Raw genomic sequence first — 17,976 nt, 5'->3', positions numbered from 1 at the left:
TGTGTATTATATGTAGACCGCATTATATCGAATCAGTGTTAATTGAGGCAGCATTAAGCAGAGTCTAACTGTATCTATATTAAGAGATTCAAATATTTGGGTAAAATTATGGTTTTTATATCTTTTGTATTGAAATTAAATCTTAAAGTTATACATTCTGACATTAAATGAACATATTAAAGTTATAAAGTTGATAAAAAAATCAGATTTTGTCTTTCTTAGCCTACTTTACATTAACATTTGATTATTGTTATTAATCAATATAGCCAAGTTCCAAAATGATTAAAATAAGCAGATTCTGCTGTATAAAAAACAATATTCTATCAATCTATATCAATCACAAATACATTTAAATATTTTAACCATAGAATGGTAAAATGTTTCAAAAACCAACTCATCAGAAAGAAAGATTATAGTGATCAAACACGCTGGATAACAATGTTGAATTTATTCATAGGATCATTCTAAATAATTGCAATAACGATTATCTACAATGTAAACAATCTTGTGTGTGATGTCTGTGGCATTGTTTATAAAATTTATAAAAAATATATTAAAATTTCATTTATTATTGCATACAATGCTAGTAAACCAAGTGTATGATAGATCTTGACAATCAAAGAAAAATGAAATATTTGTGGCATGATTAGTACTTCTATCACTTGTGTGAATCAAATACTTTATAACAAATTTCTTCAGGGAAATAAAACCATATAAAAAACTCTGGTGTACATTATTATTTAGGTCATGTTATCATAACCAAATGCGAACCAAAAAGTAACAGCTACAATAAGAAACAAAAAACATTTAAAAGCTATGACATACTTTAGAAATAATCATAATAGCCAATTTAATGGTCAAATAATTTGTAGCATGTAAATCAAATACAGTAGAACCTCGAAAACTCGGCTCTCAATAACCCGGCACTCCGGATAACTCGGGCACACCCTGGCAGGGCAAAAAGATCCTTAGTTAATTAATTTTCATTATAGACAGCTTTATAAAAGTATAAATGCTCTCATAAAGTATTTTTCTGAGGTCTGTCTTATCAGGTAAATTACTGTACACAGTGTATTCATTAATTTTCATTTTCATGTAGTAAAGGCTCTATACCTTCATAAAGGACGTACTTTTCCTTTGTTTAAGGGTATTTGGGCAGTTTATTCTCTGTTATATTCTCAAGTAAACAGTACATACAAGTACAGTACAGTATTTTCTGAGGAAACACTCGTACTTAATTTTTTTAACCCCATTTCCGATAACCCGGCATTTTCACAAACTCGGCCACCCTTTGGTCCACATTAGGCCGAGTTTTCGAGGTTCTACTGTACTAAAAAATAATCTGAAGTACTATCTGAAAAACAAAATTATGTTTTGATATAGACTAAAGGCCAGTTTAAACAAAATCGTATTTAGTAATAAAGACATTATCTTAGTGAATGAAAACTATTTTGGTGTTGACATTACTGAAATTGACAGTTGTCACTAAAAATTCTGATCATCTCCATACTGTCAAGACTTGATTTGTTTAATTTCTTTCTTTGAACTTAAAGAATGGCTGAAAAAAATACAATTTACCAACAACAAAACTGAGTCATTTCATATGACAATTTACATACAATCAAAATAACTAGTCTGCTATTTGAAGTTGTCCAGTGTCATAATGACAACTTACAAAAAAAAGAGAATTGTATCATAACAGTGCTTGCAGATATAGCTTAGTACAGGGATGGCAAACCTATGGTATGCGTGCCCAAAGTGGCACTATAGAGAAATCATCTGGCATGTAACATATCATATGATTTTGATTGATCATCTATCTTTTTCAATCACCCTTTTCTCAAAAAGCTTTTTTTTTACATTTATTCTAATTAAAGCATATTCATTTAATTTCTTTAAATATTGTTATTCGAAGTTTAAAACTTTGGCACGCATAAACATCTTTAAAGCTAAGTGTACTTACTATTCAGAAAGATTACATCCCTTTCTGAACCCTTTACAATTCAGCATTTGGAAAAGAAGAAAGTTTAATATTCATTACCCATGAGAAATTCTTTCTTCTTTTCCAAATGCTGAATTGTAAAGAGTTCAGAAAGGTTAGCCATCCCTGGCTTAGTATATTAAGTATATATATTGGTATTATATCAGTTATCTGTATTTATAAATACTATTTTAAGATGAGTGTTATTATCTTGTTATCTATCCCATAAAATATCCAAATTAATGGAAATAGTACATTGAACTGCAGGAACTTTAAGCACATTGCACACTAAGGTTTCTTTAACAAGATCCAGACTGTTTTTTAACCTGGGAAATTCTTCTCATGCCAGGAAATCCCACAAATTTCTTGAAAGTTCACTTCTTTCTTATTTTATGTTAAGGTCAAGGAAATTTTGCAAATAGAAAGCACAATTAACTCAAACTGTCAGAATACATTTGTATTTATTAATTTTAAGCCTGCTTATTAGTTTTTTAAACTTTTGCTTGTTATGGCATATCACAGATTGTCAATAATCAATATGTAGCCTATTTGGGACATGACTCTGAAAATTTTTTACTTGTTAGAACCTGTATCTTGAATAATTGCACCTGTGCCATATTAATTTCTAACCATGTCCATTAGCTTCAATAACTGCATTATGCCAGATTGTGCAAATTGGACAAGGATACAAATGAGTAAGTATGCAAGTATAAAGTTTTTCTTCATAAACCCGCTTATTAAAGCCAAACCAACTGCCAAATTATTGTGCTATAAGCTCGATGTCACTATTAATTAAGCAGCCGAGGTAGACAAATCAAGAATACTAGAGAGCAAATGAAGTAGTGTAATGCATCTTGAAAACAAACTAGAAATCTTCCAGGCTACAGGTGAAAAAAAAAAAAAACACATTTTTTTGTCTTCTGTTAAGTGCATTAAAGATAATTCCACCCATATCAATTGAATTGGAAAGGGCATTCTTGGTACCAGGACTTTTCATTACTAAAATAAGAACCAGACTGAGTGATCAGAGTATTGACCATCTTTAAATTTTTATAAGATTTTAAAAAGCACAATAATATTTTATAATATGTTTTACTTAAAAAACAAAAATACCTTCCAAGTTAGAAGTTTGATCTAAGTTCAGTTTTTGCTTTAAATTTTCAACTCAATTTAAAAGGCATTATTTTTTGTTGTAAGCAGTTTCCAGCAAACTTTAATAAACTTTTTTTGTGAAAATTTCTACATAATTCAAAAGGTAATTTTTAATACATATTTTACACAGCATTATTAACATGATTATTTTGGAGGTGGCAGGATGTATTAAATTACTTAAAAAATGAAAAATAATTATATCATTCAATTTTGAGATTTATTTTATATCTTAAAAATAATTAATTATATCCCAGGAAGCAGATCACTTTTTTCTCAAAATCCCTAGATAAGCAAAGGACCGGGAAAAGAGAAACCCTACTGTACACAAATATTTCTCAATTTACTATATAAATTTCAAATATATTGACATTAAATTCAAATGAGAATTATTTCAAATGTTTCTCACTGATTTTATATTTTTCAATTTAAATTAAAACATTTCAGATTTATCTTAAGATTTTTAATACAAATAAAACATCAAAGGAATAAATACACTATAATCTTGGTAATCTGACTGTTCATTATTTTGACACCTCCAGTAATCTGTAATACTAATCAACTCTTTGGTATTACCAACACTGTTGTCAAGTTGTAGACATCTCATTGATTCAAACTCCAGTTTCCACTAAATTTGAGCAGCTTCCCACTAAAATGTGGCATGATATTGATATCATACCACATTTTAGTGGGAAGCTTGGGGATGATATTAAAGATGTTATCTCTATGTTCTAATCTTGCTGTACTGACTGCAGCACAATATTATATATATATACGAATGAACCCTTCAAAATTTCCCACCAAAAATACTATTCCTCCCACCAAATTTCCCATGAAATATAGTGAGAATAACACCAACTTGGCACCAATTGGCAACAGCAGCTTAAATGATAAAACAACTGAAGAGAAATGAAAACTATTTTAACAACATTGACAATTTTAAAATGCAGTTACATATGATTGATTTCCTTTCATATTTTTTTGCTGTTCTATATGTTTTGGTTAATACAACATACTATTGTCATTCAAATACACAACTGTTTTCTTTCCAAATGATTAAACCATTTATTTCATATTACTTCCAATAATTTGGCAATCTCCTAATCTGCACTGTTCCAGTCCCATACTGTAGATGTCAGATTACCAAGATTGTAATGTATTTCATATTTTAAGATTATCATCCAACTTAGCCGTTAGACTTGGTTGATTGGTTGTAAGCAGAAAATTAAAAAATAACCACCAATTAATTATAAAATAATAATGATTTAAAACTGATGTTTACTTACATGATCTTAAACGCTCAAACAAATCTTTTCTCTCTTCTCTACACCACATATAAAATGCAAAACCAAAGAATTCATCAATTTTACTTGGTGATACAAGATGTGACATTAACCTTCTGTGCCATTTAAGAGAATCTTCATTTGTAGTAAAAGTACACCTGGAAAAAAAAATAATAAAACTTTACACAAAACAAATGCTTTTTGTCTACTTCTAAGACCTGCTTCAGGTTGATAAAATTTCTTCAATATTCAAAGATGGAATTCACTGATGAAAATATTTGTATAAATTCAAATTCAAATATTTTCTTCAGTGCATTCCATCTTCTAATATTGAAGCAATTAGATGATAATCACACAGTGATTATAAAATTGTTAAAAGTAGGTTTGACAAGTTTTATTTCTTTTAGAATATACATTTATTTTTACCAGCTTTTCATATTTTACAGTATTTAATAGTATTTTATTACTCTCACTCCTTTCATAATTTATAGAATATACAAGTTTCCTTATNTTGGATATTCAAAGCATTAAAAAATATTTTGAGAGAAAGTAAAACAAATGTGAAGTCATACAGTGGATTTTATACCTGTTTTTAACATTCTAATGAGTTTTATTCCTTTTTCTTTTACCAACCTTTTAATTCCACAGTTTTAATTGCATTTTATTGTACTCCCTCCTTTCATAATTTGCAGAACATACAAGTTTCTTTATAACAACTTTTAATTTTTATTATTTTAATAGAATTTTACCATACTTCCTCCTTTTATAATGAACAGTTGCCACTTTTAAAACCACAAGCAACTTCTGCCATCCAAATTGATGTAAAATAAAAAGGAGTGATGAGAGACATTGTCTGAAATGCATATCCTCCAGAATTAATAAAGCTCTATTGAGTGAGAATGGGAATTTCATACCATAAATATTGAGTTTAAGAGAGGATCTTTTATTAGTTACTGAAAATAACTAGTTCTGTTTCAATGGTAAAACTTTTTATTTGCAGAAACAGAGTATCTGTGAGCTTGCCTCTTTCAGCTACTTTAGCTTAAGTTAGTTATAGAATTTGAAGTGTTTAATTTGAAGTGTTTTAATCCTTGCTTTGTATATGTTACTCCCTTCTATATCTGCAGTATGTGGCTAATATGCTGCTAGCGTGAAATGACTTGGAGGGTGAGTTACTACAATTTATACAATTCTTGTCGGCAGTTCTACCGACCATCTCATTTACTAAAGAGGAAGAAAAAAATAAAAAGATCTCTTTCTTGGATTTACTTACGTACCAATCTTCCAAGGGGGCTCCAGTGTTTACATTTTGTTTAATTTTCTTTATATTCTTATCAATTCTTCTTAATTTCAAACCATGTCCGCATTTCTATTTTGTTTATATCACACAATTATTATCATCAATTATTTCTGTGTATTTTAATTCTGTTATTTTTCTCAATTTTCTGAAACCGTGTTTTATAATTTTCTATGATTCTCAAACACAAAACAGTGCTACTATTTAAATACTTGGCGTTTTTTCATCTTTATTCAGTTGATGCCAAGTGTTTAAATAGTAGCACAGTTTTGTGTTTGAGAATCATTTGTTATTTTTGTTAACCATTTCCATCATATACTACATTTATTTTGTAATGGTGTATAATTTTATATTTTTGAAAATTTATGTTCTGTAGTTGTGCACAAAGAGAAATTTGAAAACTTATTCTATCTCTAGATTTATAATGTTCCATCTGCCATATTACTTGAAGATGATGATTATAGACTGTCAAAAGTGCTTGTACTTGTTAATTAAATGTATTTACCAGTAATGCCAATAGACAATTTTTATCTTTTTTGCTTATTTTTAGCCATGTTTATCTTTGTTGTGTGTTCCTGTATGATATATTCTCTCAAGCAATCTTATGCTTACTCCTAACAGTTCATTAACCTGAAGCAGGTCTTAAAAGTAGACCGAAAGCATTTGTTTTGTGTTAATTTTTTTCATGATCCTGCTGGGAGAAATGTAAAATTAGTGTGTTTGTTATTTTATTTATTTGCCCAATTTGTGGAAGAGGGAACTATTTAAGCAAAATATATGCATTAATAAACTTAGTAAATACTCAGAAATAAACATCTGTGAATAATGGATGAGGAACATATAGTATCATTAGTCCTTTCTTGTACAGAGATCATACAACATATTACACAAAAGTTTGAAACATTATGATTTCACTCTACAAAAGTCTGCAATACATGTATTTAGTATGGCAGCCTTTAGTAGTGTCAGGAAATTAGTCATAGTCAAGAAATTCTTAAACACAGATACATACATAAACATCATTTAACAAAACATTTGTTTTCTGTAGTTATGCCTTGACTTTGGTCTGGCATAGGACTAGGCACCAGTATATGCACCACATAAGATTCATTTCAACAATAAAATCTTTAAATAAAAAGATGATCAAAATAAATTCAAGTTCATAAATCATTAGTTCTACTGTCCTAAGTCAAATGGATCTATCTCCAAAAAAATCTAGTTGCACATTTGGCATCATACCTAATTAGTATGCTTTATTGATACCATCAAATATATAACATGAAAAACATTTTGTAATTATTACACTTGTGGCTGCCAGCACCAGAGATCGAAAACATGGTTGGCTGGCAACGTGGAATAAAAAGAAAAAGGTGCAAAAGTTCATTGATTTGCCCAAGTGTAGCCTGAGGATGTAGACAACAGTTCTGATCTTATTTAGTAAAGTTCTTTTGTTATTGTTTGTGTGTTTGTGTTTGTGCATGCACTTAGTGTTGGTATTTTAAGGATCAGCAAAATTGAATGATAAAGTGGTGACCTGAACGTGATGTGATTAATGAACTACCTGTACTTTCGACTGAATCAAATGTCGAACAACTTTGTGCCTATGAAGGAACTTTTTTAACAGGACATGCAGGTATGATCTGTTTCTGAACCATAAATTCAAATAAGAAGACTAGGAGTACGTGACTTGCACTAAGCCTAATCAAAGACTATCCGCATTTTTCTTTGAAGCTGCATAGTTAGGCACCAGGAATGGCGGAACAGAACGAGCCGGAAATCGGACATGTACAGGCAAAAATGCTTATCTTCACTAAAACCAACATCAAGTTATTTTTGTGCAACTAGATGCAGTTTTTGCCATTAATTGAATTACAAGTAAGAACACTAAGTGCAATTATTTAATCAATTCCCTGGACACAGAGATTCTATCTAATGTCAGTGATTTAGTATTTGACCATCCAGCCAAGGCCCTGTTTTCTAAACTCAAAGATCAACTCCTCAAATTTTCCAGAACTCCATTGCTAAAGAGGTAAAATTCTGCTTGAAGATCTGGCATTAGGGGATCAGAAATCCAGCATTTTACTCCGTAAAATAAGGGAGCTTTCAGTGGTCAAGATTACTGAAGAATTTCTTAGAAACTTGTGGCTCCAAAGTCTCTCCAAAAATATTCAAACAGTCCTGGCTGTTAGTGGCAATGAACTAGACCAACTAGCCATCCTTGCTGACAAGGTTGCTGAATTTACAGAACCAACCCAACTGGCCAGCATCAACTTAGAAGTCGAAAATCCCGTAATCAGAAATCTTGAACTGCAGATTGTAGAACTCACAAGGAAGGTTGCAGAACTTAATGTATCATGTACTGCTTGCCCCCGTTATCGTAGTAGATAGAGAAACTGACAACCCGAATTTGAGGTATAGCATTAGTTAATGCTCTCGAGGAAGAAACCTAAGTCATCAGGTATATTGTTATTACCACAATAAGTTTTGATCAGCTACTAGGAAATGTTGTTCGTCATGTTCCTTTGACCAAACTGCTGATTAGGGAAACAAGCGCAGCCAGCTGCAGTAACACCCTGTGGGTCCAGCCTGGCTCCAAAATATAGCCTTGTTTGTGTATGACAACAAAACAGGCCTAAATTTCTTAATTGATTATGGAGCAGATTTATTGATCATTCCCAACTGCACTAAGAATCAGTCTACAAAGGTTGAATTGTATGCTGCCAACTCTAAAATCTCAACACACGAAACAAAAGTGCTAGAACTTGACCTCAACATTCTTTCAGATGGGAATTCACTGTAGCTGATGTGCAGAAGCCTACAATCGATGCAGACTTTTTGGCCAACTTTGGACTCATTCTCAACATCAGAAACAGATTACTGGTTGACCCTCTGACTTCCCTTACTACATGAGGAAGATATACAGTACCACCTACTTCAGTCAAAACTATAATCAGCAGCAATTCCCCAATGCAGGATATCCTCAAGAACTTTCCACATCTCACTCGACCTACTTAAAGGAACAAAGAAAAATGACCAATATGAAATTAAATGAACTAACAATTCAACTCAGGCATTTGAGTCATATAAATCACAATTAGCAGAAGCCACCTTACTACACCATCCTTCACCAAGTACTACCCTTGCACTGCACATTGATGCATCTGATTCTGCTTTAGGTGCTGCCCTTCATCAAGTTACAGCACAAGGTCTCCAGCCACTTGCATTCTTTTCCTGCAAGCTGAGTAACTCTCAGCGTCAGTATTCTGGCTGTGTATTTGGCTATGAAACATTTCCAGTTTATGCTGGAAGCACAACAGTTTACCATTTACACAGACCATAAACCATTAATGTTTGTCTTCCACCAATGACACGATATGTGTACTCCCTGTCAGTTGAGACATCTCAACTTTATAGGACAATTTTCAATGGACATCAGACACATAAAGGGGATTGATAATGTTCCAGCTGATGCTCTCTCCCGTATTGAGCCAATTAGTGACCCATCTATAAATTATAGCAAGATTGCAAAAGACCAACAGCAAGATCCTGAGTGCCAGTCTCTGCTGACTTCAAGTGACTCATCACTTGTACTTAAAAAGTTTAAACTTCCTGACAATGATGTCAAAATTTACTGTGATGTATCAACAGGTCGCATTTGTCCATACATTCCAGCTAATTATCATCACACTGCCTTTGATACTGTCCATAACCTGTTCCATCCAGGTGTAAGGAGCTCAACCAGATTGGTAAAAGCAAAATTTGTTTGGCCATCCATCAGTAAAGATTGCCAGACATGGTCTCTCACCTGCATTTCTTGTCAGCAATTGAAAATCCAGAGACATGTCGCTAGCCCTTTGGGAACCTTTCTTATTCCAGATGCTAGATTTTTAAATATTCATATTGATATTGTTGGTCCATTGCCACTTTCTAATGGCTCAACATACTGCCTCACAATCATCGATAGATTTTCTTGTTGGCCTGAAGCAATCCCATTGCCAGATATAGCAACTGAAACAGTGGCTTCAACTCTATATTCAGGTTGGATATCTCACTTTGGAGTGCCTGCCCAAATAACATCTGGCCAAGGGCAGCAATTCGAATCTAGCCTATTCAAATCCCTCACTCAACTTCTTGGTGTCAAAAGAGTTAGGACAACAGCATACCACCCAATTGCAAATGGCATCGTTAAACGCTTTCATCATCATTCACTGCCATCAAGTGTCACTCTACTGAAAGATGGACAGAAGTGCTACCTATAGTCTTGTTAGGATTGCGAACTGCATTCCATGAAGACACCAGCACTACCGCAGCTGAGATGCTCTACGGTACCAGACTCAGACTGTCTGGAGAATTTTTCGTCCCAGGTTCGCAGGACGTCAATCCATGTTCTTTTGTCGAAAAACTCAGGATGATGGCAAACTTAAAACCAGTGCCTGTGGTGCACCACTCCTATTGCAACCCATTTATCCACAAAGAACTGCAGCCATGTTCCCACGTATTTCTTTGCAATGATGCTACACAGAAGCCTTTATAGCCTCCATACGATGAACCCTACGAAGTTGTGTCACGTGGTGGCAAGACATTCTCCCTATGCATAAAAGGAAAAGAGACTGTGGTGTGAGGAACTGAGTCCAAGTTGTATTATTATTTTATTTATTTATTTTCTTTAATTCTATTTTATTTTGGGATTTATGTTTAGTTAGGACGAAGGTTCCCACTCACCCCTCAGTACCGTTAGAAAGAAAGGGGGAAAAAAAACGGAGGAGAACCAACTCACCGACCAAACGAAGCACCGTAGAAAAACTAACGTGCGCTTGCATTCCCAAGCCAGAAATTCAAAAGAAGTTCCGCAAAAAAGGGGAAACCCCACATGCACATAACGCAAAGGACTCACTAAAACCTTAATAAAATAAACATCCCAACCATGTACAGAACAACAAAAATAATACTGTAAAAGGATTTAGCAAAAAATGTTGGGAAACAAGCTGACCAGGAAAAAAACATACAAATATATTGTTAAATGTATAAGTATGTAAATGAGGAGGAGTGGTTCCAGAAGTAATTGTGATGTCACCTCAGAGCATAAAACGAGCGAGACCAAAGACGACAATTGAGGTGAGCTTCAGACAGAGATCGAGGTGAATTCCAGAGTGAGAAATAAGGAGAAGGTCCTGAGAGTAGCAATAATTGGTGAATCGAAGGAAACTTGGATAGGGAAAGGTTCCTAGTATTGAGGTGACAGATAGGATTGTAGTTCTGTAAGATTCGTTGTACGTAGTATTAAGTGGTTGATATTGTCGAGTCATAGGGAATAGTTAATAAATAGTAATAGCTAAATTACATTCTTTTGTGTCAGGTCTTGAGAATTGTTTTTTCTTGAATAAATTGTTGTTTGTTTTGTTATTAATTTGTACATAGTGGATAACTGATAGTGATATTAAAACATTTGTATTCCTTACTGATCCTTGTACATAGTTACTTTCTGGAGCATGCGTAAGTCCAGGCATGGCATCCTAACTGCGAACACATGTAAAATACCCATTAGGTTAACGGTTGTAAGTTCAAGCAATAGTCCCGAACACACTACTGGCATATCTTTCGTTTATTTTATTTTAGTACTTTGCAGTAGTTTCCATTGATCCAGGCTTTTATTCTCGGAGTAAGTGAGTCGGACGAGTTACCCCGTCTCCAATGCCAAACCCAGCAAAGACTAAAAACATGACACAGACAATCCAGCCCCAACACGACAAACTACCACATGCTCTGGCTGACATGTATCCTTTTCCGCTCATTTCATGTCACAGACACTGGTGGGGGAGTAGCTGTGGCCACCAGCGCCAGAGATCGAGAACATGGTCTGGCAACACTTCTAATGAGTTGTTCGCTGGCAACATGGAATAGAAAGACAAAAGGCGCAAAAGTTCATTGGTTTGCCTGGGTGTAGCCTGAGGATGGAGACAACAGCTCTGATCTTATTTAGTAAAGTTCTTTTGTTACTGTTTGTGTGTGTCTGCTTAGTATTGGTGTTTTAAGGATCAGTAGTATTGAATGACAAACACCTTTCAACTGATTTTTGATTTTCTTTTTAACAGTAAAATTGTGTGTACAAATGACCTGTATGTAAATTAGGGATGAATCCTTGAATACTAGAAAGTATTCAAGATCTTTAAATGTAATGTTTATAAAAATTTTGTACAGACAGTACCTCTTCAGCCAGGATTGCCAGACAGAGTCAATGTCTAAAATTTAATGTCTAAAATTTCCCCAATTACAGTATTTTTTCAATATATTTTCCACAATAATATCAATATTACAGATATGATTTGAATATTTTCAATAGTCTTAACTTTTTATTAAAATGTCTTTTCAAAGAGTTATTGAATTTTCACATAATGATTTGTTCTATTTTATAATTTGAAAATATGTAAGATACCCAATATTGTATAAACTAGTTGAAAGAAGGAAAAATATACATAGAACTATATTTTCAGTTATTATTATTTCATTTAAAAATCCAATTTCTGTACATACAATAATAAACAAAATGCTGTATTTATTTAGATGTGTTTGCATGCTTTAAATATATTGCAAAAATAAATACAGTAGAGCGTCGTTTATCCAAAAGTCGGTTATCCGAAAGAATTCCAGTCGGCAAATTTTAATTTTTGCTAGTGCTGTGACGCTGCAATCTTTGGCTATATCTTGGGCTACTCCAATATTTTTTTATTGATGTGTGTTTTTTAGCTGGCAGCACCGGCACTTTTGTGTGGTGTTTTTCTCAGGACTGTGTGTCATGCTGAATCGAACGTTTTTGATACTAGATTAACTTCTAAAGTATAATTTTTTTTGTTTTTATACTTTTCAATATATTAATTTTTTTTGTAAAAAATAAAGAAATAATTTTTAACGATACAATAGCCACGATTATTATGCTGAAAAGTTTACATTAGGCTTAACATCAACAAGAATTCAACGCAGTGACACGCAACGGAGAAAAATTTCAACACGGGATAGGTTAATATATTTTTTCTTACATAATCAGTTATCTGAAAAATAAGTTATCCGAACAACCCCATTTCCAATTGATTCGGATAAACGACACTCTACTGTAAATAAAATATTCTTAAGTTTTACCTGCTTTATTACATCATCATAAAGTCTGAGTTATAAATACAGACACTTCCAATTATTTTTAGTGGTTGAAAATGATATATTAAGAATTAGATACTTGCCTGTTTATAACTGTATATATGTTTAATTATTATGGAGAAGTATATAAGACTTAATTATTATTTAATGCAAGTATGTTAACTTAGAAAAATTTGAAATATGATTTTTTTTACAAAAGTTTTGCATATTTATGTTAATTAACCAATGAAACAATTCTGATTGATTTATTTTAACAAGAGCATTATTATTCATAATTAATACTTAATTTTTAAAAATTTACAATAATCACTAATACTGAGAACAAAAAATTTAACAAAACAATGTTTTTGAAATACAGTGGTACCTCAGGATACGAACGCCCCAGCATACAAAATTTTTAGGATACGACATGAAATTCAAACATATTTTTTCTCCACGATACGAACAAAAACTCACCATATGACATTATATTAGTTTGCAGCATTACCACCATGATCACATGTTCCTTCTAATCAAATTCAAAAATCACAGTTCACAAAACATTTATAACAACATATAAAATTTACATAAACTTACGATGTTAACAAGAGCTACAAATTGCAACGTAGGTTTCACACACACAAAATAAATTAGAGTCCAAATAGTCAATCCTGAACAGGTCCATCGAAAAGGCACCTTATGACACAATCCTTGAGTAGTAATTAGCTGTATACTCCTTTCGGCGTTCGTTGACGAAAACAGACGAGATGAAAGCAACCTTGCTTCAACAAGTTCATTTGACCAACTCCTGAGTTCCCTTAGATAAACTTACAAGTTAGAAGAAACGTTTTTAACCTGAAGTTCCTATGAAACTCTATCAAACTTCAACTTAGGCAAACAACTCTCCCGCCTAATCTCAGTCTTTTTATATGGATTGACCAATCAGCGCTTTGTAGTGCTCTCGTCGGTCCCTGGTGGTCTGATGCTCGGCGGCCAATCAGCTAACCTGCTTTCAAAACTAACAGTTTTTTCTCGATCTGAGTTCCTACGGCGTCAACTGTTGCCCATTTGAAAAAAAAGGCACAAAACATCCAGACGATTCCTTTTCGACACTTCTGTTCATTGGTTTCAGTTGGCGTGTTTGCTTCATCTTGGAAGGATTTCACTAGCTGCAATCTTATCATTTTGTTGTGTTATTTTGCTTTTTTATCATTACAGTACAGTATAACCATGGATCCAAAGAAAGCAAGTGCTAGTGATAGTGGTGACAAAAAGAAAAGGATGATGACATTGGAAATGAAGCACGAGATAATAGAAAAACATGCAAGTGGAGTGCGTATTAGTGATCTTGCTCGGCAATATGGCCGAAACTGTTTGACGATCAGTACGATCATCAAGCAGGAGGAGGCAATAAAGGCAGTGAATCCTTCGAAAGGGCTCACAACAATTTCAAAGAAAAGGACAGCTAGATATGATGAGATGGAGAAGCTTTTATTGTTGTGGATAAAAGAGAAGGAAATAACAGGAGATATGATCACAGAAACAATAATTTGTGAGAAAGCCACTTCCATTTTCAGTGATTTGAAAGACCAGGGGGGTGAAAGCTCGGCTGAGGTAACCGACTTCAAAGCTTCTCATGGCTGGTTCGAAACATTTTGGAAACGCACCGGAATACATTCGGTGAAACGGCATGGTGAGGCAACGAGTTCGGACAGAAAGGCAGCCGAGGAGTTTTGCAAGCAATTTGAAGAACTGATTGCAAATGAAGGTTACATCCCACAGCAAGTTTTTAATTGTGATGAAACCACCCTCTCTTGGAAAAAAATGCCCTGCCAGACATACATAACAGCAGAAGAAAGAAAAATGCCAGGCCATAAAGCCATGAAGGACCGCCTTACTCTAGCCCTTTGTGCTAATGTCAGTGGGGATTGTAAAATCAAGCCTTTGTTGGTGTAGCATTCTGAAAATCCTCGAGCATTTAAGGCCCATAATGTACTAAAGGAGAAACTCCAAGTTATGTGGAAGGCAAATTCAAAGGCTTGGGTTACTCGACCATTTTTTGTTGAATGGGTAAATCTGGTCTTTGGTCCAGCTGTCAAGAAATATTTGCTGGAAAACAACCTGCCTCTGAGATGTTTACTTATCCTTGACAATGCCCCTGCTCACCCCCTGGTCTTGAAAATGATATCTTTGATGAGTTCAACTTCATTAAGGTCCTCTACCTACCACCCAACACCACCCCTATCCTCCAGCCTATGGACCAGCAGGTGATTTCTAACTTCAAAACATTATACATCAAGCATTTGTTCAGGCGATGTTTTGAAGTCACTAAAAATACCAATCTTACACTGCGCGAATTTTGGAAAGATCACTTCAACATAGTAATATGTCTGAAAATCATAGAGAAGGATTGGCAGGAAGTGACTCTTCGTACAATAAATTCAGCCTGGAGAAAGTTGTGGCCCGATGCTGTTGCCCCGCGGAATTTTAAAGGATTCGAACCTGAATCTGAAGTCCAGCCTGAATTGGATAAAATTGTATCACTTGGGAAGTCCATGGGGCTGGAAGTTGAGGAGGAGGACATCAATGAACTCGTCAAGGAGCATCAAGACGAGTTGACCACCGATGAGTTGAAGGAGCTACAGGCAATGCAACACACAAAGATCCCTCAACAGTTCAGTAAAGACGAGGGCAAGGAGGAAGAGGTTGTAACTTCAGCAGAAATAAAGGAAATCTTGAGATGTTATAAGAAAGTGACTGATTTTATTGAAAAAAAAACATCCCGAAAAAGTTCACACTGGCCGTATTGCTGCTCAGTTTAATGACATTTGCCTAAGTCATTTTAGAAACATTTTAAAAAGTAGGCAAAGCCAAACCTCTTTGGATAGATATTTTACCAAGCAACCTCTATCCAGTGAAAGTGCTGGAGGAAGTGAAAGAAAGAAAGCAAAAAGCAGTGAATAAAAATTAAAAAAGAATATAAAACAACTTTAATTTTTTAATCTTTTCTAAGTTATTTTTAAGTTACTGTTACATTATGTTAAGTAAGTTAAGTTTTAGTATCATTTCCCTTCTTTCTCTCTTCCGCCACCAGTTTACACCTCCGTTGTCACCTATTCTCAAAGGTAAAATGCAAATAAAACTACATTTTTTAAAATCAATTATTGTTCTATTATGGTTATTTATACATTTACAACTATAAAATGCATTTTTCAGTGTTTTCCTTATTATAGTTATTTTTTAACGTACTACTCAGCTTTAATTTGAGTGTTGTTTTTCGTGTTGGAACAAATTATTTGGTTTTACATGTAATCATATGGGGAAAAATGATTCACCTTATGACATTTTCATGATACGATCTTAGTTTCGAAACGGATTAATTTCGTATCTTGAGGTACCACTGTACCATATATAAACATTTTAATAATACTTTTTTGGTTACAAAACTATGTTCCTATTACAATACACACACATTTTTATTTTATAGAAAAGCAAACAAATATATAATAAATAAGCAAAATCAAGAAATATGCAAGATTAAAGACAAAGCTTGCCCTTTTTTTTTTTTTTTTTTTTGTATCTTTAGTTATATCAGGATGTTGTTATAAAATCATAATAGTATCCTAATAGAACTATAGATATTTAACAAGCTTAATTGGAATTTTTTCCATTTAGTCAATCTAATAATATATAGGATGCAAAAAAAGTTTAAAAACAATGTTTAATAAGCTAAATTATCATTCAATAAAAAGGTTATATATTAACCAATTTCCTCCTTTGAGAATATAAAATTTCCCAATTAAAACCTCTTCCTCATTTTCCAAGTTAACTTGAAAATTTTTATTTTAAAGAAAAAATCCTCAATTTGGCAACCTGTCTTCAGTACCTCTGGTTTAATTTGCCATAAGAAAAGAAGCAGACTAGATCGTGAAGGTGTTTGAATGCTTATTTTCATAGATAAAAATCTGCAGTTGGTGAAAATCAGAAAAATCATTATTTTAACTACATTAAATTAATCAATGGTACTGAAAAGAACATACTGTAAAACTCAAAGTCAAAATAAAGAGCTTAAAGCTTCATTTCTTGGAATTTAATAAATTGTTTCTTTTTACTTTTTTACTTATTTCTACATATTAACAAACTAATAAAGTTAAATGATAAATATTAAATAAAATTGTTTATTATCTTTTGTAAATCATTTAGTTAAAGTTCACCAAGTATTGGAGGTATTCAAGTTTCTGAAATATTCAAAATTTGATATTTGAAAAAAAGTGATATTTGCCCATTTATAATACAGTCGAACCCCCTATAATTACGATTCCTATAAAACTGCGAAAAAATTGTGACGGTATCCATAAAAAAAGGTAAAAAAACTCCTATAATTACGTAAAATGTCATCGGGCAGCCGGACTACTTTCCCACGTCCGTAGCGCCACGCTACGGAGAGATTTCTATCGTCTGGACAGTATTATATAAATTATATATAAATTAGGTACTGTACATATAATTATATATTAATTATATATAAATTAGGTACTGTATATATAATTATATATTAACTTATTGTAACTTTGTTATAATTAAATATATAATTTCCGCCGTCTAGCGTGGCGCCACGCTACGGAGATTTTTACGCTAACTATCGTCTGTCAGTATGTAAATTAGGTACCGTAAGTCTAATACAGTACTGTAATTTTATACATTTCTTGTGAAAGAAACATTTCTTATTCAACGGCGATTAAAATTATTTATATTAATGATGTCTCCAAAGTTCAATGAAATTTTCGCAGAAAATAAGTTGTTAGAAATCGACCGCTATTTGCTGAGCTGTTCCGTGACGAAAACAAGCTTTAGCAATGGCAATGTCAAATGGTGCACACTCGGTAAGTAATCCTACAATTTTTTGTTTATAGCGTAGTTTATACGGATTATTTCCAAAAAATATATACGTATTTTGGAAATGTTGAGTCGGATTAGTCTAGAATCAATTAATTTTATGGAAGAAAACCTTTCAAACAGCCGTAGTCCGTAAACTTGACATGTGTCGGGCTGTGATTGGAAGGACTCGTAAGAAATCGGATTCCTAAAGAATGGAACGTATCTATGATCTTATAGGGGGGGGTCGACTGTATTTGAAA

General features: G+C 33.2%; 1 protein-coding gene across 3 annotated transcripts in view; it reads right to left on the bottom strand.

Moving 5' to 3' along the window:
• Positions 1–17,976, bottom strand: part of LOC111635179 (myotubularin-related protein 3-like) — a 103,132-nt gene that overhangs the window by 50,314 nt on the left and 34,842 nt on the right. For all 3 annotated transcript variants that reach the window (XM_023380069.1, XM_023380071.1, XM_023380070.1), the window contains exon 3: positions 4,417–4,571. In XM_023380069.1, coding sequence (XP_023235837.1) covers positions 4,417–4,571 — 155 coding nt within the window. The remainder of the gene's footprint in view (positions 1–4,416; positions 4,572–17,976) is intronic.

The sequence above is a fragment of the Centruroides sculpturatus genome, unplaced genomic scaffold (assembly GCF_000671375.1).
Source record: "Centruroides sculpturatus isolate CEXI.00-Female unplaced genomic scaffold, Cexi_2.0 scaffold905, whole genome shotgun sequence".
Classification (NCBI taxonomy): domain Eukaryota; kingdom Metazoa; phylum Arthropoda; class Arachnida; order Scorpiones; family Buthidae; genus Centruroides; species Centruroides sculpturatus.
The sequence above is the reverse complement of the archived record's forward strand: the minus strand, read 5'-3'. Positions and strand labels throughout refer to the sequence as shown.